At 41.9% G+C, this 24,746-nt stretch overlaps 3 protein-coding genes across 3 annotated transcripts in view; 2 read left to right on the top strand and 1 right to left on the bottom strand.

The window, feature by feature from the left end:
* Positions 1-1,111: 1,111 nt before the first annotated feature.
* LOC103364201 (Scm polycomb group protein like 4) lies at positions 1,112-3,244 on the top strand. Its single transcript, XM_008291235.1, has 7 exons — positions 1,112-1,339; positions 1,669-1,798; positions 1,929-2,129; positions 2,288-2,449; positions 2,552-2,776; positions 2,863-3,011; positions 3,119-3,244. The coding sequence occupies exons 1-7, from the start codon at positions 1,112-1,114 to the stop codon at positions 3,242-3,244; spliced, it is 1,221 nt and encodes a 406-aa protein (XP_008289457.1).
* A 6,009-nt stretch (positions 3,245-9,253) lies between these two features.
* On the top strand, positions 9,254-15,897 carry vsnl1b (visinin-like 1b). Its single transcript, XM_008291233.1, has 4 exons — positions 9,254-9,336; positions 11,128-11,294; positions 11,419-11,634; positions 13,998-15,897. The coding sequence occupies exons 2-4, from the start codon at positions 11,133-11,135 to the stop codon at positions 14,193-14,195; spliced, it is 576 nt and encodes a 191-aa protein (XP_008289455.1). The 5' UTR covers positions 9,254-9,336; positions 11,128-11,132; the 3' UTR covers positions 14,196-15,897.
* A 217-nt stretch (positions 15,898-16,114) lies between these two features.
* The window catches only part of smc6 (structural maintenance of chromosomes 6), a 28,624-nt gene continuing 19,992 nt past the window's right edge, over positions 16,115-24,746 (bottom strand). The window contains exons 14-23 of the mRNA XM_008291260.1: positions 23,475-23,610; positions 23,246-23,326; positions 22,978-23,148; positions 22,640-22,777; positions 22,303-22,448; positions 20,360-20,485; positions 20,162-20,267; positions 18,594-18,746; positions 18,384-18,481; positions 16,115-17,846 (exon numbers count right to left, since the gene is read on the bottom strand). Coding sequence (XP_008289482.1) covers positions 17,768-17,846; positions 18,384-18,481; positions 18,594-18,746; positions 20,162-20,267; positions 20,360-20,485; positions 22,303-22,448; positions 22,640-22,777; positions 22,978-23,148; positions 23,246-23,326; positions 23,475-23,610 — 1,234 coding nt within the window. The 3' untranslated portion in view covers positions 16,115-17,767. The remainder of the gene's footprint in view (positions 17,847-18,383; positions 18,482-18,593; positions 18,747-20,161; positions 20,268-20,359; positions 20,486-22,302; positions 22,449-22,639; positions 22,778-22,977; positions 23,149-23,245; positions 23,327-23,474; positions 23,611-24,746) is intronic.

Here is a 24,746-nt window from a genome sequence, read left to right as displayed (position 1 = left end):
ACACACACACACACACACAGATATATACAGTATTACAGTGGAATCCGCCTCGCTGTGAGATCCTCGCTCTGCTATTGGAAGCAGCAAAATATATTTATATATATATATATATAAAAAACACAGCACACAGCGTTGGGATACTCCACATCTCCACATCTGTCCTGGATGGTGAGTGTCTGCTGACCGCTTATTGTTTGTTTACATGCTGTATGCTTGGATAATTCTCCTTTAAAAAAATACCACAACGATAAATTCTAGTGGCACAAATGGCACTTTATTTTTTTTGGATTGCTGCTGCAATGGTTTCTCTTTTGGTAGCCACTTCTTCTTGTTTCTATTCTCCTTTTATTTTATTTTATTAAAGATTAGGGTGGAAGCTGTCATCATAATGGTAATTCATAGCTGGGTAGCCATGGTGAAGTCAATTTCCCTCCTCCCTCTGCCACTGCTGAATGCATTAGTCTAATGAGATGTCTGCAGCCCGGGTGCCGAGCAGCAGCAGCAGCAGCAGCAGCAGTAACAGCAGCAGCAGCAGCAGCAGCAGTGTGTTAACAAAAAAGGCAACGAGGGGAAAAAGCCACAAACAGCAAGAGCAAGATGGCTTTTCCTGCACTGTGAAGGGATTTAGCTTTATAGTCGCCTTTAGGCTCCTGGGATTTAAGACAAAAGGGCTTGGCTGTGGGCTTTCACAATAGAAGACAGCAGGTAATAGTCTCCCCCCCTCCCTTCTTCCCTCTCTCGCTCTCAGGTTTATTGGTGTGTTATCAGCGCAGGATGGAGGTGCTGTTTCCTCCACAGCTCATGCACGGCTGCCTTTTGTGTTTCATTTTTTTTCCCCTGATTATTATGTTGCTCTGCTAAATGCTGCCCCTCTCACTGCATTGCTCAGCTGAGTACAGTGCAGTCTTCCCAGCGTTTGGATGCACACCTTTGCCTGAATCTGCTCTGAATTGATGCTAACGCTGCTCTTCTAGTATGTAGCTGCAGCCGAGGAGGAGGAGGAGAAGGAGGAGGAGGAGGAGGAGGATTAATGTGCGAGTAAAGTGCATGTTTCAGTGTGTATCTCCTGCTCGGGCTCACTGCTTGTTTCTCCCTTTGTCTCCAGCTCCAAATGAGTGTACCTGCAGCAACGGCGGCACAGAAATCAGACAACAGTGAGATGCAATCAGCTGCAGTGGCTCCCTCCTTCATCCCCAGCCAGACGGGGAAGATACCGGGCAGGAAGAGAGGGAGACCCCCACTCCGCAATGTCGCCAAGATGGATTTTCCTAACCGTTACCCCGAGTCGCTGCCTCCGCTCAAAGTGCCCAAGAAGAGGGGGAGAAAGCCGGGCTTCAAGGTCAGCCAGATGATGAGGGGATGGGGGGTGGGGGTATGAGATGTTGTGCTGTGTGTGGGTGCAGTGTGTTTAAAAATGCATGTGTACACAGACAGACAGACAGACAGACAGACAGACAGACAGGCTGCATGCCCTTCAGATGTTGTGGGACCCCGACGTACCAGCAAGTTCACATCTGTGAAGCTTTGTTCAGCTGTAGTCAAATATTATGGAGTAAATTTTCATCTCTAAGGAGGAAAATGACTATAAACACACCCCACATCTGCATGATTTAGCATCATTAAATTACCGATGTGCTCAAAAACAACCAAAAACTTTCTCTTCTGCAGCTCAAACCCAGGATGGTGATGACACCTCTGGCCATATCTCCACCCAGCAGCACCCCTGAGCCTGATATGAGCTCTATTCCTCAGGATGCTGCCACCATCCCCCACTCTGCCACACCCCAGGTGCTCACAGGTAAGATACAAAACACTCTAATTCCATTTACAGCAATCTTTGTCCAGCCTAGATTAGTTCAAAGACACTAAAACGTCATATTATTTACGTAAAAGACACCTGGGATCCACTTGTGTTTGTCCCGTTTCAGTCTGCATCTACATCAACAAGCAGGCCAACACTGGTCCCAACCTGGACAGGAAGAAGATCCAGCAGCTCCCCGACCACTTCGGACCCGACAGACCCTCCGTGGTCCTGCAGCAGGCCGTCCAGGGCTGCATCGACAGCGCCTTCCAGCAGAAAACAGTGTTCACGCTCCTCACGCAAGGCTACGGAGGAGAAAAAATATCAGGTGTTGTACCAAGACCTCGCTCAGGTGTCTGTTTGTTTAATAGCTTCTTCACTTGAGGTGGTGCTGAGAAAACAAAATACCAAAAGGTTTAATGACCTGATTTGTAAGAGACTGCGTCTAAACTGTGTCTCAAGTGGTTCCTTGTTTTGCTCCTCCAGCCACATTTGATGGGAAGCAGCATCTCCTGAGCCTCCCCGTGGTGAACAGCATCGACTATGTGCTTCGCTTTCTGAAGAAGCTCTGTCGCAGCTTGCACTGTGAAAACCTCTTCAGTGATCAGCCCATTACCCAACACAGCGGTGGATCCTACCAGTCAGACGGTACCGCCGCATTTTCCCTAATGAACAGCAGTTACTGCAATGATATCAACAAATTCTCAGCTTCTGCAGGGTCATTGATCAAAGTGTCCATCTTGTCTTCAGCAGAAACATCCATGGCAGAGGATTACCATTTAGACCAGTCGGATGGGAAACGCTACTCTGTCGATCCCGGAGATTCTGCTTTCAGCTCCATAAGTTCGTCCTACTCGCCAAAGTCCTCCTACGGGTTTCGTTCATCACAGCAGTTCTCCAACAGTTCGGCCTCCATGAGCATGTGCAGGCAGTCGGCCACCAGCCCAAACACGTTCCCAGAGAGCAACAGGACAGGTGACGAAATAGAGCCAGTCTTGTCATGACCTTTATTTCCCCTGAGACACAAAAGTAAAGCCACTCTCTTGTCTTTGTTCCTCCAGGAGGCTATAATACATCTCCAGAGTCCCAGGAGTCCAAGGCTCCATCCAATAAGGACCCGTCCACCTGGTCTGTGGAGGATGTTGTTTGGTTCATCAGGGATGCGGATCCCCAGGCTCTCGGCCCTCATGCAGACGTCTTCAGGAAACATGTAAGTCGGTTGTTTTGTTGCCACGTCGCCTTGTAACGCTGCTGATCTAATTTAGCAAGAATGAACTTCAACTGCTCGTTGATTTTGACTTCCTCTGCTTTTCTCAGGAGATCGATGGAAACGCGTTGTTACTGTTAAAGAGTGACATGATCATGAAGTACCTTGGACTGAAGCTGGGGCCGGCCTTGAAGCTCTGCTACCACATCGACAAACTAAAGCAGACTAAGTTCTGAAAACTGTCCCCCCCTTTTAAATCCAGCAGAACATCTGAGAAGGGTCACATCTGGAGACCCCCATATCTGTGAGCCAATGGGAAGAAAGTAGAATCTCCAGCGTCATGAGGTGCGTCACTTCAGTTAGGGTTGCCGAGAGTGGGACATATCCCTTCCTCTTCTGCCAAAAAAACTATAAAATCAAATAGGTTACTTGCCCTGCATCTAATTTAGGTTATACTCTAAATGAGACAGCAGCAGTTTAATGCAATAAGTAACATAGAAATCCACAAATGTCACACAGTGGGTGAAATGTCCAAGTGTTTCTTACCTTTCGTCCTTCATGAAGACATTTTCAACTAAGATTAGCACTTTAACACTAGCAAGGTAAGACAAGACAGAGTGAAATCCAGCTTAATGCTCCATTTATGCATAAATGTTAGGTTCTCCAATCACTTGTAGTCTACATAATGTCGACCAAGTTTTATTTCTTTTCTGTTTAATTTTTCCGAATACACTACAAAAAAAAGACAATGTACATAGTTTTTTTACCTGACAAAAACCTGCTGTAGTTGACTATTTGTCCACCCAAAGTCAGTGACAAAGACCTGTGATCACACCATTAATGTATCATCACCTTTTAAGCTACTAGTAAATATTACAAAGCTACATTATCATTCATTTGGAGTCACGTTTCTGGCCACCTGGTGAATCCAAGTCCAATATTCACTCTCTTTTAGCTCCATTTTTGGTCTCCACCAACTCCTGAGGGAAATATCTCAATCATTAGCTGCTGAATGCTCCACTTTTGTTCATCAGCTAGTGTCTAACTTTGACTTTTTGAACTTTGGTGCTAAGAAGGCAGAGATAGAGATTTTTCACTGCAATCAGCTGCCTTCTGTGGCCAAACATTACACTTTGAGAGTGAATGGAAACAGCCGGACAGCAAAAAAAAAAAAGTAGCTAAAACTCTCTGTAAAGCTACATGAAGCCGCGGTGAGCCACAGATCCACAGGATTGTTCTGTGTAGGTTCACCATAATGAGCAAACCCTTTAAAATTGTTGTTATTAAAAATGTCTGTTTGGAGAAAGTTGAGGAAACTTTTCAAGTCTGGACTGGTGCACCTCCTCCACCTGGAGACCTTACTCTCTTCCCATTGGCTCACTGACTAGAAGTGAAGGTTTGAACCATCTTGGTGCATTTTGCTAAAGATTTCCATGATGTCATTTAGTGCTCTTCTCTTACTTCTCTACTTTTTGGCACAGATTTTGAACTAAAAACCTTCCGATTGTGTAAGTGCATCTTTCATACACGTTATCCAGCATAATGTAATCATTTAAAGAAGGCCTGTGTTTTGTCTAACAAACCTCCATGAGCAGCACACCTGTCTGCTGCATTATATAGATCCATAATCTGACAAGAAATGCATAACAGAAAACACTTTATACCTTAAGACACTCCTTCACGATCTCGTTTACTCGTGTCTACCGAGCTGAAAACATATCTCTACCTGTACTGGAAAAATGGTGCATTAAATGCTACATTGCTTTTTGATTGAGAGATTTAGAAAATCATTTTGATACTATTTTTTCACATTACTGTGTAACAAAAAGTAATGTTCCCATTGAATTTGTCGTTTCTTTTTTTATTATAATTTTCATATTAAAAGACAGTATAACCTAACAACACAGAACAATAGCCTACATAGAAAGACTGCAGCTCTCTTGTAAATATACAGTATATAAAGAAAAACGAGAGCATCGTGAACGTGATATATTTATGTTTCATTATGCAAGATTGTTACATGCTAATTCTCTCCATAGCCTCCTCATGTATACTCTTAAGAACGTTTTTTTAAAAGGCATATGTTTATATGTTTTTATCAAGCATCAGTGTTGATACGGAAACACACGAAACACTTAAATGTTACACTGAGAAAACCGACACGGCCATGTAAATGGGTATATAATATAATATTGCTTTTGTATACCACTTTTGGTGTGCAGTATGCATCCTTTTTTAATCAATTAACCTTTGTAAGTGAATGCTGCTGTAAAGATATTACATGTAAGCCATGCCTAGTGAGATCAAACCAAGGTGTTTTATTTTGAAAATCACTATGAATAAGAGTTTTAGAGAAAGCTGAGCAGGATCAGTACTCTGCGCTGGTGCTAAAAGTTATCAACGTATTTAACTGTTTGCTTTTGTGTTTGTGAGATGTAAAGGAAATCTTACGTGTATGCCGTACTGTATGTGAGTATTAAATGAAGAAATCCAGTAATCAGAGATGTTTGTGTGCGACACAGACCTTTTCATTTCTTCTGAGCTGTAACAGGCTGGTTGCCTTCGGCTTGTGGAACCGCAGTCAGCGCTCGTTTTTAGCATCCTGAACGGACCCAGATTTGGATTTGGGTCCACACATCTGAGAATTATTTTGGCTGGGAGCCTCATTTGTTCTTCAATACACATGATTTAACAAAGACGACCTACATTTGCGGCTCTCAAATTGGTGTCCGGGGACCATCCGAGGTTCCTTTCGGGGCTCTCGAGGGGTCCCCATAAACCAGAAACAAGTTCATTTCTTATCTGCAGATTAGCATCACAGGTTTCACTGTGCAACCAGTATATTACGTAATTCTGGTAAAAATTCACACCTCACAGCCGAGCTATTCTGTTACAGGCCTGCAGTTCAATACAGATCTATTTTGAGGCCCTCAAGGCTGATATGATCACCAGGACGGAGTCAAATGAATGGAACTGTGAGGTTAAAAGATGCTTTGACTTTCAGGGCCGTAAGTGAGCTGCCGGGTCTTTGCTGTTATTCAGTCTTATTGTCTATTCACGGAAGACATTCTAACATCACAGCATGAGAAGCACATGTGTGAATAATGCGATTAATGATAGCTGCTGCAGTCTGAAGGCTCGGGTATTGTGCAAAACGCTGGTTCACTGTCACCCTGCCACAAATTACTGGGACACTAAGTTAAAATGTCTGAAGCAAAAAAACCCACCATGAACCTCCAGTTACTCTCCCTCTCGGTGCATTGTGTTCCCGGAAACGCTACCGTTTGGAAGGTGCTAATTTGATGAAACACTAATTAGTTTAGGAGCGTTCACCATGTTTAGGTGCTTAAATAATCAGCAAAAGTACATTTTGTCACCGGCTGCTGAGATCAGGTAAGTAGGACCCAGATATTAAGGTCTTTGTCAGGTCAGGTGACTTTTTTTTTTTTTTTTTAGAGCATATTCCCACATGACCCTAAAATTAATCAAAGTGCCACACATCATTTGCCAGTTTTAACTACCCCGCGGAGGTTAAAGGTTAAATTCACACTCATTTGCTCACATGTGCATGAAAAGCCACCGAGCGATGGGGCCATTTTTCACAGAGCGACGGCTGTGAGATTCATTTTAGAAAGACTTGGAGTATAATACAGAGGTGAGTACACCCCTATGCAATATCCTTTCAGTGTATATTAAATGAATCAAAAGTGTGTCAACTTACAGGAACTGCATTATTTTTAAGTTGAACTGTGGGGATTTGCTCCTATTTAAATGAAAAACTAGCAAATACAGGAGCTACAAAGGGAACCTAGTGCAACAAAACTCAATACTGAGGTTCAAATCTCGTTTTTTTTTTTTAACACCTCGTATGTCAGCCTTTCATTCTGACTGAAATGTCTTGAGATGTCCTTCAGACTATTCATCTGCCTTGCTCTTTAAAACAACCCAAAGGTGTTCTATTAAATTCAAGTAGGCCAACACAATACTTGGCCAGGTCATAGTGTTTTCTTCTTTAGGAACTCTTTTGTGATTCTATCAGTGTGTTTCATGGTTGAATATTCTTCTTCTGCCAAGTTTCTGCAGACTGGGAATCGTTCTGTCAGCCAGTGTTTTGGTTTATCCAGACATTCACGGTGCCATCTATAAATGTCACCTTTTGCACTCATGCAGACCCATGTCAACACACTTCTACCTCTGTGCTTCACTGTCAGGACTATGCATTCACTGTGGTAGACCAGATTCATGCCAAACATCCATCCATCCATCCATTATCTATACACCACTTAATCCTCACTAGGGCTGGAGCCTATCTCAGCTAACTTAGGGTGAAGGTCACCAGTCTATCACAGGGCTACACTTAGAGACAGACAACCAAGCACACTCACATTCACACCTACAGGCAATTTAGAATCATGAACCGGCGACACTTCTTGCTGCGAGGCAACGATGCTAACCACTGAACCACCTTGCAGCCCCATGCCAAACATGCTGAACCCTATCTGAGCCAAACAAGTTTACTTTGGTCTCATCTCATCTCGCATCTTTCCATGTTCTTTAGCAAAGTTTTATCTTGCAGTTTTGTGCCAAATCGTAAGCAAGGTTGTTTTTTTTTTTTTCATTTTCTGGGACGCCATCCATAGAGGTTGATGTTATGAACTGTTCTTCACACTATCTGGGCTGCTACAAAAACTCAGTTTTCCACTACTAAGCTCTGTGCCAAGTCTGCAGCAGCTGCCCGTCTGTTTTTTAGAGCTAAATTGTACAAGTGGTGCACAGTCCATGATGTTACTGTGGGAGGATGAACCTTGCAGCTCTGATTAGTGGCACTAGGACTCGTTCTACACCTTCTAATAGCTGCTGCAACTGTTTCGACTGATTTTAGTCACAAATCTTCCTTAATGCTTTTCCATCCTTACGAAGTCTCACAATCAGATTCTTTGCTCCTTGTGCAGTTTCTTTTCCACATGAAGCCATGATGCAGATAAACACAGCACATATTCCAAAACTCAGAAAGCTAACTGGACATCGCAGGTGCATTTAATTAAGTCTTTACGGTCACAGATTTTCTAACTTTTGTGTCGGGTGATCACAGATTCATCTACTTTTGCAGCAGTGAGTTTGTACTCTGTGGCCTGTAATTTCCATATAGATTAAACAATTTGTTTTTGATTGTTCATAAGAGGAAATACTCGACTTATCAGCTCGCTGATAATGTAATTATTGAGAGATGATACAATGAATGACATTTAGGTGATTTTGCACAGGGGTATACTAGGTTCTGTTGTATACAAGAGGAACAACCTCAGCCGCCACCATTTTCCACGTATGCTTACTCGCATTAAATGAACATTATTTGAAGACATAACTCAACAATAAGGGAGCCTGTCCAAGAAAAAAATGACTTTTTATTTGACTGATTCCTATTTTTATGCTCCATTTGACTACTTTCAGGAAGAATTAAGCATTTTTCCCACCAGGATTTCTATTTCCTGCAGAAGACGGCTTTGAAACCAAATTGAAAAGGATCCATGACCTTGGGGACACATTTGATGAGAGCCAAGGGATTAGAGCAGAAAGCTCTGGGAATATAAGGTTATGCTTGGGTTAGACCTGAAGATTTCACACTACAAAAAACACATTTTAATTAATCTATTAATTTTAAAGACTTTATCTGAGTGAAATTCTGGGGAGGTGGGTTTTGAGGAGGGTTATGGGGTTTTTAAAATCCTGATTAGGCAGTTATGAGGGTTTTGTTTTGTTTTGTTAGGGACCCTGATTGATTGATTTTTTTTCTTACCAGGTTGAGGGGCCACTGGACTAAAAATATTTTATCTTTAAATCTAATTCCTGCTTAGTTGCAGTAATGTTTTTGTCACAAATGGACAACAGATGCACCTCTCCAATCTTGTCTCCACTGTTTACTGCATCCAACATGCTTATTTCCTGATGATGAAATCTCAGGCATGATCCTCCTCATCACGATGAAGGATCCGGTTATAACGTGACAGGATCCAGCTGAACCCAAAGCGAGCAGCAGAGCTACAGTGAACTTATGATCAGGCTGTGATGCACACGGGTGACGCCGCGCTCCTGTAGTCGCATAACCAAAGACTGGCGTGGGATCGGTCCCTGCTGCGCCTCATCTGGAATAACGTCGGGAAAATCCAGAAATTTCATTAGCGGGGTGTTTTTTTTTTTTAAACAGGAGGCGAGCAGCGTTGAGAATAATCCCTTTTGGGCAAAACGTTTCCATCGGAAGAGGGGTTTTCTGTACTTTGCAGAAGCCAGAGCAGATTTATTCCGATAGAGAATCACCAGAAATAATAAGGTAAGAAGTGATCGCCTTGCACATGTACGTAGATGTGTGTGTTTTTTTGGGGGGGAGATTCTACATGCAAGCAAGCGGTGGAAGGTTTATGTTAACGTGTCGCGCATTATGTTTGATATTTTCCTTCGGTGTGAATGAATGAAGGATTGAGGAGAGGGGCTGGCTCACTGGCACCTGCGCATCCCTTAAAATAAAGCCTCGGCGTTTTGCCTGGAAACAAGCAGAAAAACAGAAATAAGACAGCGAGGGGGTGATTTGACGAATTGACAAAATGTCACCGAGATTTTTGCGCAATTAATTGGCTTTTACGCGCAGCTAATGTGACTCTGCGGCGGCACCGGAGGGAGCTGCCTGGCGTTTAAAAAATACAAATAAAAGGTCTGCTTTGCTACTGACATTTTTTTTTTCGTGGCATTTTTGTGCCATTAGGAGCAGGATTGTGGGATCTAATCTGAAAATACTCTCACTGCGTCGTTTCCATCGGAATGCAGCAGCGTCTCCCCTCTCTGCTCTCACAGGAGGCGGTTAGCTTTAATAGCATTAACTCGGGATGTCACTGCCCAGAGCGTGAAATAAAACAGCATCTGATGGCTTGTGTTTTGGCAGAACAAGTACCTGTGGCCTGTGCCATATGTGGCGGTTATTTTTTTTCCCAAGAAAAAAAAAAAAAACGCCGCAGTTGCGCGATGTCGAGCCGTTTCTTGCTCCGGCTCGGCGCTCCGTGAAACAGTTTTGTCATCTTCCTGCAAAATGTTAGTCCTCAAGGTCATTCACAGCAGCCTGTTTTAGAGATAATACCCGAGATCTGCTCCTGTAATTACCAATCGTGCTGGCCTGGGTGCGTTTGGTGACACGCAGGGGAGTGAACATTAAATTGCACTGATTTTTTTTTTTTTTTTTTGGTGGGCTGCAGCGCACATTTGTGCTGTTTGTTGTTGGAAGGCCTGAGCCAATGCAGTGCTGTCAGTGGAGGAGCTGTCCAGCCTGCTGCTGTCATGCTGCTGCTGCTGCTGCTGCAGAGATGTGGACCATATGCTGGTCTCAAGTTGTGGACAATCCCTGCATTGGCCTGTATTCAGTTATGCAAATAATATTCTGCTGCCTCATTTGTTGAATTATGTATATTGGAAATTGACGCATTCTTGGCCACCTTATGTCATTTGCCACATCATGAGTCAATAATTAATGAATGTAAGGGCTGCTTTGGTGGAGTTGCTCAAGTTGTCAGGATTGCAGCTGTTCAGTGTGGATAACAAATTAATCCATTGCTGATTGAGTGTATGGATTTCCCACAGCTGGTTTAAACACTATATTACATACAAACCAGTCAGTTATATTATTCCCCACTGATCCAGATTACAGCAAGGCCCCGCTGTGTGCTCCTGCATGTTGCCCACACTGTGTGGATTTGCTGCAGCAAGCGTCTCTTTTACAACCGAGCACAGGCTTTGTTGTCATTGTCGGGGGCTACAGGACAGCGTTTTGCAGTGGAAACTTGATAGCAGCGATCGAAACATTTGATGAACTGGATCTGCTGACAGTGATGATCCAGGTCAGCGCTGCCCGGGCCACAGACTGGCACAAACAGGCTGAGGGTGAGGGGGGCGGGGGGGGACTGAAATAGAACATGAGCACCAGGGAAATATTTGCTGCCATCCAAGAAAAAAAAGGGGGAAAAAACACATTTACTCTCTGTACTCAGGTTTGAAGTGGAAATTAAAAAAGGAGATTTTCATACAGCCACCGCTCAAGCATGGAGAAATGCATTATTCACGTGTTCTTGCACCACAGGAACCATGGGAAAGCAGAACAGCAAGCTGACTCCCGAGGTGATGGAGGATCTGGTGAAGAACACAGAGTTTAATGAACACGAGCTGAAGCAGTGGTACAAAGGCTTCCTGAAAGACTGCCCAAGCGGCCGGCTGAACCTGGAGGAGTTCCAGCAGCTGTATGTCAAGGTTTGTGCCGACCAGATGCTTCTCCTCATTGTTCATTTACCCCTTATGTCTGTCTGAAAAATGGAATCGTGCCATGGTTGTTTTCGCTCATGAAACTTGGGCCTCTTCCCCCGCCTCCCAACAGTTCTTCCCATATGGCGACGCGTCAAAGTTTGCACAACACGCCTTCAGAACCTTTGACAAAAACGGAGACGGCACCATCGATTTCCGAGAGTTCATCTGCGCCCTGTCCATCACATCCCGCGGCAGCTTCGAGCAGAAACTCAACTGGGCCTTCAATATGTATGACCTGGATGGCGACGGCAAAATCACCAGAGTGGAGATGCTGGAGATAATCGAGGTGAGGGATTATCGAGTCATTAGGCTTTCACTTCATCAGGGCTTTTTTTTTTTTTTGGTGGTGATGGTGTTTTTGTTTTTGTTATCAGTCTCCTGCACACCTGCAGTGCTCGAGTACAGACGGTTTCATAGTGACAGAACTGCAGTTGTATTGAATTGCATCATGCTATTTGTGGATATGTAGTCGTTATAGTAAATCTGATATGTGTCGGTGATATCCGAGCGTACTGATGATTCCTGTATTGATAAATGTGGTGTTTTATTCCAAAGATGCATCACAGTTTTGCGACCTTTTCTGTCTTTTGTGCCACCAGAGGCCTAACCATGTTCCTAAAACTCGACACTGAGGTTACTGTTAGTTCATGTAGTTGAATTCTCAGTGTTTTGGCTGCTTTGGTCAAGTTTGCATTCACACTACTATCAATCCACATGGCAAAAGCTTTCAACCATTTATCTGTAACTTTTCTCTATTTCAGCTGTTCATTCAAGTAAATAGCTGAACAATTTGTATTTCTTTATTCTAGTACCTCATTTGTAAAAGACAAGTGCAAACAAACTTGGACAGTTGTAAAAGCAGGGTCCAATGTACTGTAAATGTGCATAACACCAGTCCATAGATAGACTTTAACAGGTTAAGCAATCATTAAAATTGCACGTTAACCATGTAACTGCATCATTACTTCTAGCTGAATAATTTTAAAGATTAATATCAGCTACTAAATTCAACTGTTCATCCATTCCTTTTAGCTACCCGACATTATTTCAACTGTTTGTCTGCTGCATCTGTTTCAATTGTCTAGTGATTAACTGGAGATATTCCAGCTGCTTATTTGTTATTTTTGGTTCACTGTTTTAGGTTTTCTGCCTGCTTGTGAACTGATTTCCATGTATTTTTAATTACAACATGCAATGTTAATGTGTCACAACCAGGGGCAGAGCCAAGGTGTGGTTTAACGTCTAAAGTTACCTCAAAACCATTACTGAAGTCTTATCGTAACCCTAATGTTACTTAAACTGTAGAATGAACAGCTTAAAAAGCACACATTTGAACAATCATTATAGATTAGAAAAAATAATAATTAACTAAGGGTTATGTTCTACATTGTTGTCATGCCACATTGGCAAATGAAAGTGAAAAATGGACTGTTTTCCTACAGCGGTTTGCTAAGCAGAAAGGAGATATTTTGAGGGAAATCCGAAGCTGCATCCTTCATGTAGCTCTGCCTGAATGATTGTGATTGGTTTAAAGAAGTACAAACGAGCAGTTTTCCCCCATAGCAGCATGATAGTGAGGTACAGCCAGATAACTGTGTACTGCAGAATGGTGGCGTAATCTGGCTCAGCCCCATAAACAGACCATTCTATAGACCACTCTGTAGACCATTCTACAGACCATTTTACAGAGCATTCTACAGGCCATAAGCAGACCTTTATACAGACCATAAACACACCATTCTGCAGGTCATAAACAGACCATTCTACAGAATGACCATTCTTCTAACATACCATTCTACGGACCATCCTACAGAATGGTCTGACCAGTCTTCAGTACAGAATGGTCTGTTTATGCGAGGCTCAGCGAGATCACACTGTGCAGCAAAAAAACAGCTCACCAGTGTGATAAACGGTCTCAACCTGGCCTCCCCTACAGAGTTTCATTACTGGTTACAACTGAGTCATGTTAATAAGCAGCTTATGTTATTGTACATTTATGATGAGATAAATATGTGGACTATATTAAATATGGATGTCGATCCAAAGATTGGGATTTGGGTCAATCAGGGTGAGTTGTAATTGATTGGTATCATTAGGAAGCTAAGTCCGATTATTTGTTTACGTTTGTTGTCACGTGGGTACATGGAGCAAGCAGCACAAACAGTTATTTTACATCTAAAAATACCTTCCAAGTGTTTTCTTAACTTCACTTCCTCCAACATATGTTTGCTGGCTGGAGGTCATTAAGCGTCAGAAAAGACTTTGTCGTGGTGTTCCCTTACTAGCCAAACTTTCACAACACAGAACTGCTTTAACGCTATTAAACAGTGAGAAAATCCACCTGGTGGCGCAACCAGGTACTACAGCTAATCTACAATACTGGATGTGTTTATTATCTAGGAAAACAGTATCAGGTGTTGGGAGAATATTAAATGATGGGATTGGATCGCAAGCAAAAACAAAATTAACAGGGACATCCCTAATAGTATAATGCACCTGCAAAAGTCACCCCGAGTGTACAAGGCCCCTCTGGTTGGGGATCACTTACTAATCTGCATCTTTCTGAACAAATTAACACATGTGGGCTTCACTTGCATTACATAAGGACCCACAACCCTCAGCTAATTTCTCACTGCACCTCACCCACAGGCAATCTACAAAATGGTGGGCACTGTGATCATGATGAAGATGAACGAGGACGGCCTGACACCAGAGCAGAGGGTGGACAAGATCTTCAGCAAAATGGATAAGAACAACGACGACCAGATCTCGTTGGAGGAGTTCAAAGAGGCAGCGAAGAGCGACCCGTCCATCGTGCTGCTGTTGCAGTGCGACATGCAGAAGTGAACCTGCTCGCTCCCCGTCCCCCGTCTGTATCCACACACTCTGGACAGCAGCACACGTTTTAATGTCTCATTAGGTTCTCTGCCATTTCCACAGGAAAAAAAACAAACAATATGCTTGGACTATTTTTCAATGGACTCGCTTCTTGTGGTTGTATGCATGAGAATGTCAAATGCTGAATAATTTTGAATATAGCTATAAGATATCATGCATTTCTATTTCAAGACATGCCAACGTGATTTGTGCACAGTAACCCTATACATTCTCATCCAACCCTAGCTTGTATATCAGTGGAGCACTGCATTAAATTATGTTTCTGCAGTATTTAGGATCCCCGGTGTTCACTGCTGCAACTACTGTACGCTTTACATAATAGTAACAAAACAATAATTCCTATGATAATTGTAACTGTCTCTACTATCCAGACTTGTTGAGCTCTTGGAGAATAGAGAGGCTCCTGTCTGTTCCAGATGTTTTCTCACGATGGAACCAAGAAGAGTAGGTTCTTTGCATGCATATATTACGTGTCAAAAAAAAAATATAATCTCTTACCTTTTGCATCTTTAGGTGGTTATAAAAGAGAAACCCTCATACTAAATTCATTTAGTATTGTTGCATGGGATGTACAGTATGTGACTCATTAGCTCATTAGTTCACCTCCAGTAACGTGGGAGCATGCTTCCCTCCATTTGATTCTGTGTGTGACACTTTTTCGAAAGGAAATATTCGGGCGGCGGTTGCGGGTTAATCTCCGAGGAAGAGCTTTCACATAAACATTGTATTGCGTTTCGCTTCAGTGACTTCTGGGATGAGCAGAAATAGATTTACTAGACATCCTTCCCTTACGATTACAACCGTACTGCTGCCGCTCAATCCAGAGGAAAATTACAGCCGTCATTAGGTGCAGTACTCATGCATCATCCCCCACAACGATCCAAAATTGGCTTCTTTTTCAGGCTGCTTATTTGATTTTGACTTTAAGAAAAAAAAAAAACTTTAAAAAAAAAAACAACAACTTAGTTTACTGAGTACATATCAACAAGTTTACAGAAATGAAGCACTGCAAAATGAGTACAGTCTTGGCTTTTGACCTCGTTGCTGCTCCACTTCCAATGCAGCAAAAAGAGGAACACTAAAAAGCCTCACATATGTTTACTGGACACACTGCATTCCTTCGTATGAAACTTTTTTGTAAGGAGAAACTTTTTAATCGAAAGGTCTCATCTTCTTATCTATTCCGTTCGCAGCGATCATTAAAGATGCAGGACCCGAGAGAGAGAGAGAGGAAGGGGGGTGTGCTTGGTAAAGCTTTTGAAAGAGCGTTTCAGTGTGAGGCTCGATGATGATGATGAGGCTGATTTGCAGAGAAATTCTCTTTCGACGGTTTTTTGCTTCCCCATTTCTAGGCTATGCAAGCACGGACCGAGTGTCTGCTTGTAGTCCACTAACAGTAGTGGAAGTTGCAGAAGCTTTTCATTGTTCCGTCTGTAACACTGAACGTCGCATTAACGTCGTGTCTGTTATTATTTCTGATTTTCAGTCGAGTCGCCATGTCAAGATTCTTTGTCGAGTAAATGTTTATATCAAATATGAAAAATCATAATACAAGTGACTGTATTCTTTTATACATGTGGCATGTGTTGCACCCAAAATTAATTCTGTAGTGACTAAAACGAATAAACCATCAACAGGCTTTTTCAAAAGACACAGACTAGCGGGTGGAGTTTATGAAACGATGGCCGAGTTTCAGCTGTGCTGCGTGTTGCTGTGTCTGGATGGATAAATGGATGGAAATGTGTGTATGAAACTTCCTCATGCTTGGATTTCTACTGAAGTTTTATGGCAACAATGGTTTCAGTTTTTCACAGAAATCTCACTGCATGAGAATCAATGAGCATTGTTAACAAAAGAGGACACTAATGTCGATGTTTAAGCCACAGAGCCCAAATATTTGATGTTTAATTGGCAATAAAAAGGAAATGTAATAAGAAAACTGCCCACTGTGACAATATTAACACTGACAGGCTGAGTTTACAGATGGAAAGTTTGCTGATAAATACTACAATGTCATTGGAAATATCCTCCATTATACGAAACACATCACAAGTAAAAACTCATTAATGATCAAACTGCAACCTTAAAGTTAACAAAGAAAAAAGATCAGACCTTCAGTTATCCACACACATCTTCATCATCACCGCTCAATATTTCATTAAAATACATGAATGTTAACATTAAACACCAGACATCCTGCCGACTGAGAACAAATAGGAAAATATAACACATTAAAGTTGTGCACGACTTCTGACCCACAATCTCCTGCATCTTTTTCCTTCACTAAAGAGTAGCAGAGACCTCACAGTTTACTACATGACCCAGCGTTTTCAGAGGAGAAATCAGACTTTCGTAACAACAAAAATCAGATCGAATTTCACGATGCGATTATCGTGGTCAAAAGAAACTACAATTAATGACATAATTGCAGTATCTGTTGAAATAATAATAATAATAATAAATACTACCAGTCAGAATCATCTTTAACTTTTCTGAATGTGGGTTTTTCCTATTTTTCTCAGAAATAAATTAGACTTAAAATACAAGCACAAGGGCAGGGAACACGAAACTACTGCGATATTACACAAACGTATTGCGCGGGAACACAAAACTGTAGCAAGCGAATACAAAAGTCACACATAAGTTATTGTGAGAAAATGCAAAAGTACTGTCATGTAACAAGTGTGTTGTTGTAAAAGATAGGCAGCAAAAAGTATTGCGACGTAAAGCAAAACTATTGCGAGAAAACGCAAAATTGTAGGGAATGCAAAACTCCTGCAAAAATGTAGCACGTAAGCTATTGCGAGGGAACGCACAAATACTGTGAAGTCATGCAAAAAGTACTGCATGAAAATGCATAAGTATTGCGATGTCACGTAGAACTAATGCAACATACAGCCAAAAAAAAAATGTGACGTAAAGCAAAAGTAATGCTAGGTAATGCAAAAAAAATGTGCAAAGTTAAAGTTGTTGTGAGGGAACACAAAAGTAATTGCAAAGAAACACACAAGTATTGCAAGGTGGCGCAAAAGCATTGCAAAATAAAGCAAAATTGATCTTAAGGTAAAAGTATTGCGTAGTAATGCAAAGCAAAACAAGTCTCGCTGCATCAGTCGTGGGGCTTCATAGAAAAGTTCTTAACCACATCTGTGCTCGACATTCTTCCTCTGTTGGAGTGTAAACCAGTTAGTTACTGGATTAGTTACGATATTATCATATGTGCATTATTAATTCTTTATGCATCACAGTCATCGTCATGACATGCATATTTCAACACTCTGAGAAAATAAATACGACCCAACGTTTGTGTCGGAGCTACTTAATAGTAACACAACTCTAATGTAGATTTCATGAAAGTGAATCAATGTCTTCAAACATACACAAGTGAAACGACATTTTAAAACCACACAAAGCGCCCAAACCCATGAAATAATACTGATATATACATAAACTGCATATGAACAGTCACTATGTATGTTACGTTTTCTCAGTTTAGTTAGTGGAGCTCAGTTTAAACATCCTCATGTCGTGTTTTGTCTTTGCTCTCTTTCTGGATCCTGAAGCTGGTGGATTTTAACGAGGCTTGATTTGGGGAGATGGCTGAAAGACAAACATTTGAGCAGTTATTAGACATTACTGACACATTGTCGGCCTTTAATTAGTCTAAAAAAATGCAATGATTGATAACAGGAAGGTTCACGGTAAAAAGAGTGAAGCAGAAAACTTGACCGGAGCAACAACATAAATCAAGTCTTTGTCACTGTTTTGCAAAGAGAAACAAACTAAAGAATTATTTATCATTTAGCACTATGATGCTAATGCAGTCACCACAAATACTAATAACATATTATTGCATTGATTATTTAAAATGATAGAAATACACTTTTGACAAACAAATGTATTCAAAAATACTAATGAACAATAATAATTTGTTTAGTTCTTATTATTTAAATGCAAAAGTTTAGCTGTAGTATAATCTAAAAATATAATAAACTACCTATAGTAATAATCTTAGACTTGTTCTGGTTGCACACATCAGCCTCCTCATAGGAAACAAAGGTAGAGAAGTTAAAGTTAGGTCAAATGTAGACATTAAATTAATGAGAAAAGTCCAGCAAACATTAAACAATGCTTCACCTGGTGGTCAAAGGAGTGATGAAGATAAACTGTCGAAGGTGCTGCCGCTCAGACAGCTCCAGGAGGAGGTCCAGACAGATTCTGCGATTGTGCATATCCTGTGGAGAAAAGCGATTAATCAAAGTGAGTGAGAGCCAAACTTTGATGCTTTTTTAAAAATTTCTCGGTTTTCTACATATTATGCGATGCTAATCTTGTCTGTGTGCTCACCATGTAGACGTCGAACTCGTCGAGGCACCTGAAGGGCGACTCTGTGATCTCCCACAGCGAAAGCATGAAGCAAACGGTGGAGAAGGAGCGTTCGCCGCCGGACAGCGTCCTCACGTCACTCACAGGGTCTTCCTCCCTGCCTGGAGGCTTCACCTTTGTTTGTGCCACAACAGGTTTGTGTGTTAGTTGTATTGGTGGGTTTGAGGGTTTTCAGACGTAAGAGGGAGCAATGATGATGCAGGCTTTAATCCAAAACTATGCAACTACAAACTCATACGGGTTTAACAGTGATGTGATCATCACTGGTATTAGCTGGTAAAGCCTTTCAAGTCAAATACATAGACTGTATAAAAGATGGACGTAGCTACCGTGACGTCACCCGTTGGTTTCTGCACTGAGAAAATGAAGCCAGGGTTTTGCTACTTCCTGGTTGACATCTTGGATTTTTGGAGCCAGTGACGCAAAAATCGTCGGAGGGGGGCGGAGCCATAGGAGCAGTGATTGGTCAGACGGATTGAGAGGCGGGCCCTCTCTGCCCGCCCACATTTACCGCCTTCTGCTCGCTTCGTCTGTATGGTCACTGCCGACTGTCAATCAAACCAGCCACGCCCCTTGCCCCGCAAAATGTTGATGATTTTTTAAAAATTCAGTATTGATTTATTTTCAGATTGGCCACCTGATCTCTGGACTTGACTATGAAAACTAATCAGAAAAAAATCCTGAGCTGTAGGAATGCAGTATTTCATGATCTGTGATCACTTCTTTTCCAATTCAAGTCTATGGGAACCAGGGCTTTTTGGAGCCAGCAGCTAGTGGACGTAGTGATGTTGCAGGTTTTTGACACTTCCGGGTTGGCTTCATTTTTCAGGGAAGTTACGTCCATCTCTTATACAGTCTATGGTCAAATACTGTCACTGTCTCAAAATAAAGGCCTGTCAGGCTAAAAGTTTGCAGTTTTGCATGAGTATTTTACATTTTAAAATAAATATGCTGTGCTTTACATGTAAGCAACAGTGGTTTTTGAATTTTGCCAAAGAAAACAAACAAGTATTATAAGTAATGCAAAAAGCATTGAAACATAATGCAACTGCTAATACGAGTTATTAGAGCACCATCATGATATCGAGAAGGTATAATAATAATAACATATTCAGCCCACTATTGGAGAGACATTATGCTCTCTGCAATTAGGTGCAAAACTAAATGCATTATCTTTTTTTTTATTATTATTTTGACGTCTGCAATTGATCTAAATAAGTTGGAAAATATCTACAAAAATGTCATATTGTGCATCTCTTATGGTCAGAATCTTAAACGTTTGGCCACCAGGATGCTCTGTTTTCAGTTTGAGGCTTTTGTTATTTAACGTATTCATCTTTCTTGAATATGAAACGGTGCTTAGATCAGCATTACCTATCAGTGTTTTAATAATTTCACAAAGAACAGTTTGTTCTTATTTAATAAGATGTCATTTGGTGCAACTGTGTGTTGTAATTTAATATTTCCAACACAAAACACAACCATGTAGCACACAACATGCTCTTAAACAAACACATAAACACACGTACCGAGATGGCGAGCGTCTCGTTGTTGTGATCAAAAATCATCGAGCCGCAGCAGTTCATCTTTATCAAGAAGTTGTTGAAGTATAATTTACACCTGACAGAGAGGGACCTTGAGGAAGAAGAGCCAAGTATCAGACAGACCAGGACTCGCAGTTACACACTAGACTTAATGTATTTCAAGCTTAAGAGACGGTCATTTACCTACGCATTATTTTGTATCTGTTCTGCCTGTCTGACACGATGTTATCGAGCTGATCGATGAACCTCCGCAGGTCTCTCACTTGGTTGGTTTTCTCTCTGTACAGAGCCAGGGCCTCGGCGTACTCTCTAATGGGGTCAGAGGGAAGGAATTGGCAGAGACTAAATGTTTCTGACTTAGTGTGCACGTGTAAAATGAGGGCAGAGGATGATTGAGCGATTTGTAAAGACAGACGTTGGAGCAGGAGTGCATTAGGTGTACCTAATAAAGTGGCCACAGAGGGCATTTCTTTTTGTATGTAGAATGTTTTGAGGTAATTTTGAGTCTCAAAATCCAAATATAATAATGATTATTATTAATAAAGCATAAATGAGTGGCTATATATACACCAAGCAGCCACAATGATAAAACCAGAGACAGGTGAAGGGAGTTAGAGTGATTATCCTGTTAGAATGACTCCTGTCAAGAGGTGGAATTTATCAGGTAGCAAGTGAGCAGTCACTTCTTGAAGCTGATGTGTTGGAAGCAGGAAAAATGGGCAGCATGAAGCTCTGAGAGGATTTGACAAGGGCCAAGTTGTGACAGCCACAGGCTCACTGATATGTGTATGTGGAATGAAGGCTGAAGCTTCTGCAGCACAAACTGCTGAAAACCTTGATGCTGCCTGTGACATAAAGGCGACACAACAGTGTTGTGTACAGGCTGCCATTATCTCGTAACAATGCAATGTTCTGCTGGGAAACCTTGAGTCTTGCCGTACGCGTGGATGTTACTTTGACTCATAACATCGACTATAAGCGTTGTCGCAGGCGAAGCACATCCCCCAGTGGCACTTCGTAGTGCCAGCGGTCTCACAATTTGTGCGGCCATCACCCCAAAAACGACTCAGAAGCACCTCGAGAAACACGACAAAGAGCTTACAGTGTTGACCCAGATCCAACTCTGGTCTGGTATCTGTGGGATGCATCTAAACAAAAATGATCCACGGAGGTTCCACGCTACGACGCAAACATCTTGTTGTTGCTGCGCTATAAACAGCAAAAACCGTCTCGCATACATTTCTGTGATGACTTGTAGGTGTGCATATGCGATTTCTCTACGGACGTCAAAGTGAAGCAGAGAGGAAAGCTTTTTGTTTCAGTCAAAAACTACCTTCGTGTTGAGGATAATCACTGGTTAAGAGGGGTTGGTCTGCAGCTACCACTAAGGGAAGAAACAGCAATTCTCACAGTGTAAGAACCATAGTTTCTAAAAATGGACAGGGCGCATCAGTTCGCGAGCATGCTTGATGTTTTCTTCAACATTCACATGGTTGTGTACCTGGAATTAGTCCTCCAGGGTCAAACTGTCAAGGCAGAGTTCTACTGTAACACCCTGCGGCGTTTAAAGAAGAACATTCAGCACATTGTACCTGAACTGAAGGGTCATGGCAAGTAGGTGCACCAATGATATTAACATAGATGGGAGGGGTTTTTTTGGCCACGACGTCGCAATTAGCCCTTTTTACCCACCAAACTCTTCAGATTTGGCCTTCTGTGACCCACCAAAATTAAATTCAAGCTCAAGGGTTACCGTTTGGACACAGTTTAGGACATATAGTTGTCATTTTAGATAGTGCTTGGCATGTTTACATAACTCTAAGAAGTGTTGCAGGAGCACTGGGAGCTGTGTATCACTGTGCAAGGAGGATATCTGTAGGTATGTGGGTAGAATAAATTGAAACACAAGTACAGTACAGTTATAGTCCACCACTAATATATATTTTAGGTATGCAGCAACATGTTCGATGCCTTTGGCCGTTGAATTTTGCTCAGTTTCAGCCTTTAAAACCAAAGTTCTACCTCTGCAGCAGCTCCGTCTCTGAGAAGTCTTCTGCACTGACTACAAATGAAATCTGAAGCACCACAGAGGTCCCAGATGTTTTCCAAAGCCTGTGATTTCTTACCTGACCACCTGCTCCTGCTCGCCGTGGCTGCTCTCGTACACCCTGATCTTCCTCTTCAGTCGACTGATTTCGGTGTCGATGCTCTTGGTGCTGCCGCTCACCTGCTGCCGCTCAGGACTGATCTCTGTAGCTTTGGCCACATATTCCTGTCGTCATGTCATGAGATGTGTGCTGACACGTTTGTTTGCTAGAAAACTACAGTATTCTAAAGGCAGTAATAGCTGCAGTGGACAACTGAGTTTAATCTGAAATATACTGTAAGGAAAGTATCCAAAATACACATGAGGTCAATTTAATGCAATCTGGAGACAAAAAGCTGAAAATGAGTCTTTGTTACCTGCAACTCTGCTTCTCTTTGGGTCAGGTCATTCTTCAGGGCTTGGATGTTGCCTTCGTGAGCCTTCAGCCTGTTTTCTAAGAATTTGAGGTTTCGTTCATGTTTTGCACACTCTGCCTCCAGTGTCAGCTGTTCATCCTTTAAGGTCAAGAGACAGTAAACTTCACTATCGACAGTTCTGGAGGTTTAAAACTTACAACAAAGAATGCACGGATGCAAAACCTTCAAAAGCGTAGAGGACAGAAGCAGCTTCAAAACCACAGAAACAAGGCGGCAACCTTTTGGTTTCTGAAACTATTTTCAGCCTCTGAAAATGATACCAAAGTGCGTTGCTGTACCTTCAACGGCTCCATTTCCTCTGAAAGCTGATCAATCCGATCTCTAACAGAAGAGTACTGGGAGTCTGCGTCTTCTGCCTTTTTCCGATGCTCGTCGAGTTCAGCTTTTGCTTCTTGAACGGTTTGCTTTTCTGCCTCGATTTTCTGTTGGTTCTCTTGAGCAACTTCTTCCTGCACGGTTTGAACATTAAAGAAAAAATAAGCCCGTCTAATTCATTGTGGGGTTTATGTGTTGTGGCAGAGATGGAAATAAAAAGTGAAGGATCACCAAGGAGCTGATGTCATCGATGTGCTCCTCACAGGCGGTTTCCAGCTCGGTTATTGTCGCTTTGACTTGATTCACAGAGGCCTGCGACGAAAATGTTAAAAATGTAATTTAAATGTTTAGATTAAGCATGAACCAGTTTCCCCACAAAGAGCACAATGGGAAAAGAGAGACAGGAGGGAGAAACACAACCAGATTCTTGTGAAAATGCAACGTGGCGCCGCTCACTGACCAGAGTCCTCTTCAGGGTCACGATGGTGCCGCTCAGGCTGCTCTCCATCGCTGCGATGTCTTCGGTCACGGAGCTCACGTGGAGTTGGAACCTGGACAGCTGAGCCTGGTGATTCTCCAGGTCCGACTCCAACATGCTGTGACAGGCAGCATCGATGTCACGTCAGATCAAAACCACACGTAGTCGGAAATGTACGGCATCTCCTTTACAAAAAACTGCTGAGGTTTCCGTAAAGCAGAGTCACATTTTGTGCTCTTTTGAAAGCTGAAGCACAAGACGTACTGTTTCCATCTGACATAAGGGTGCCGGAGGACACTTTGGGTTTGAGCATTTCACTCAGTGTAAGTGTCAAAGAACATCAAGCCTTGGAGCAGGAAAACACGGAAAGATACTGACCCATGAAATTGAATTAGAAGAACTTAATTGAAATTTTGAACGCTGAATATGGAACTGAATTCACTTTCAACAGAATAAAATCTTTTTTTTCTGTAATTCAAATTGAATTGTTTACAAGTTGAGCGATTCAAATCCAAAGTCAATGACTCTAGAAGCAAATATTTTGGCCCACGTCTGTCAAATAAACCTCAAATCATTATCTAATTCACAATGGGGGGAAAAAAAAGTGTTTAATAATGTCCCTCGGCTAGTCGTGAGTTCTTGTGGAAATAATTTCAAAGAAGATTTTAAAATGTTTATTCCTTTATTTTAAAAAAAAGAAAGAAAGAAAAACACTCATGGAGCTCATCCTTCACCAGGGCAAATCTGGTATTATGCAATTTTAAAGAAAGTGCTTCATCTGCATCTCTCAACCAAGATTTATGAAATTCAGACGGGAAGTTGTTGTGTAATTTTACTGGCAGACAAACAAACTGTGTTTAAGTAAGGCGTTGAGCCACCACGTGCCAACAGAACAGCTTTAATTCTCCGAGGACACGCCGCCATCCTTCCAAAAGATAAAGGAATTGTTGGGCTGCCTTAAATGAACTGCTTTAACTTGGAACATGCAATTGAATTGCGTTTATCAAAATTCAAGTTAGATGTACTTAATTCGTTTGATTCCACTTAAATAAACTGTTTGCACTACTTCAGCTCAATTTTAAGGAGAGCCAGTCAGCAGGAAGCTTCCTCATGTATTTGCTTTGCACAAACTTAAAGTGTAAAACACAATTTTGTCACCAAACTCAGCTTTCTTTCCCTTTCTTTACTCTGTAATCCTGCTCGAAGAAAACTGTGCTTCAGTCTCAGCAGAGCCGTAAACCTAATTTTCGCTCT

This window comes from Stegastes partitus, unplaced genomic scaffold, assembly GCF_000690725.1.
Source record: "Stegastes partitus isolate 25-593 unplaced genomic scaffold, Stegastes_partitus-1.0.2 Scaffold727, whole genome shotgun sequence".
NCBI classification, from domain to species: Eukaryota; Metazoa; Chordata; class Actinopteri; family Pomacentridae; genus Stegastes; species Stegastes partitus.
Note: the sequence above shows the minus strand (reverse complement) of the source record. Positions and strands in the feature narration are given on the sequence as shown.

Excerpts from the sequence above, each read along its gene's own strand:
- LOC103364201 (XM_008291235.1), top strand. The coding sequence starts at position 1,112 with ATGAGTGTACCTGCAGCAACGGCGGCACAGAAATCAGACAACAGTGAG. Across the intron at positions 2,130-2,287 it reads CGGAGGAGAAAAAATATCAG|CCACATTTGATGGGAAGCAG; the intron begins GTGTTGTACCAA and ends TTGCTCCTCCAG. Across the intron at positions 3,012-3,118 it reads CAGACGTCTTCAGGAAACAT|GAGATCGATGGAAACGCGTT; the intron begins GTAAGTCGGTTG and ends TGCTTTTCTCAG.
- vsnl1b (XM_008291233.1), top strand. The coding sequence starts at position 11,133 with ATGGGAAAGCAGAACAGCAAGCTGACTCCCGAGGTGATGGAGGATCTG. Across the intron at positions 11,295-11,418 it reads TCCAGCAGCTGTATGTCAAG|TTCTTCCCATATGGCGACGC; the intron begins GTTTGTGCCGAC and ends GCCTCCCAACAG. Across the intron at positions 11,635-13,997 it reads AGATGCTGGAGATAATCGAG|GCAATCTACAAAATGGTGGG; the intron begins GTGAGGGATTAT and ends CCTCACCCACAG.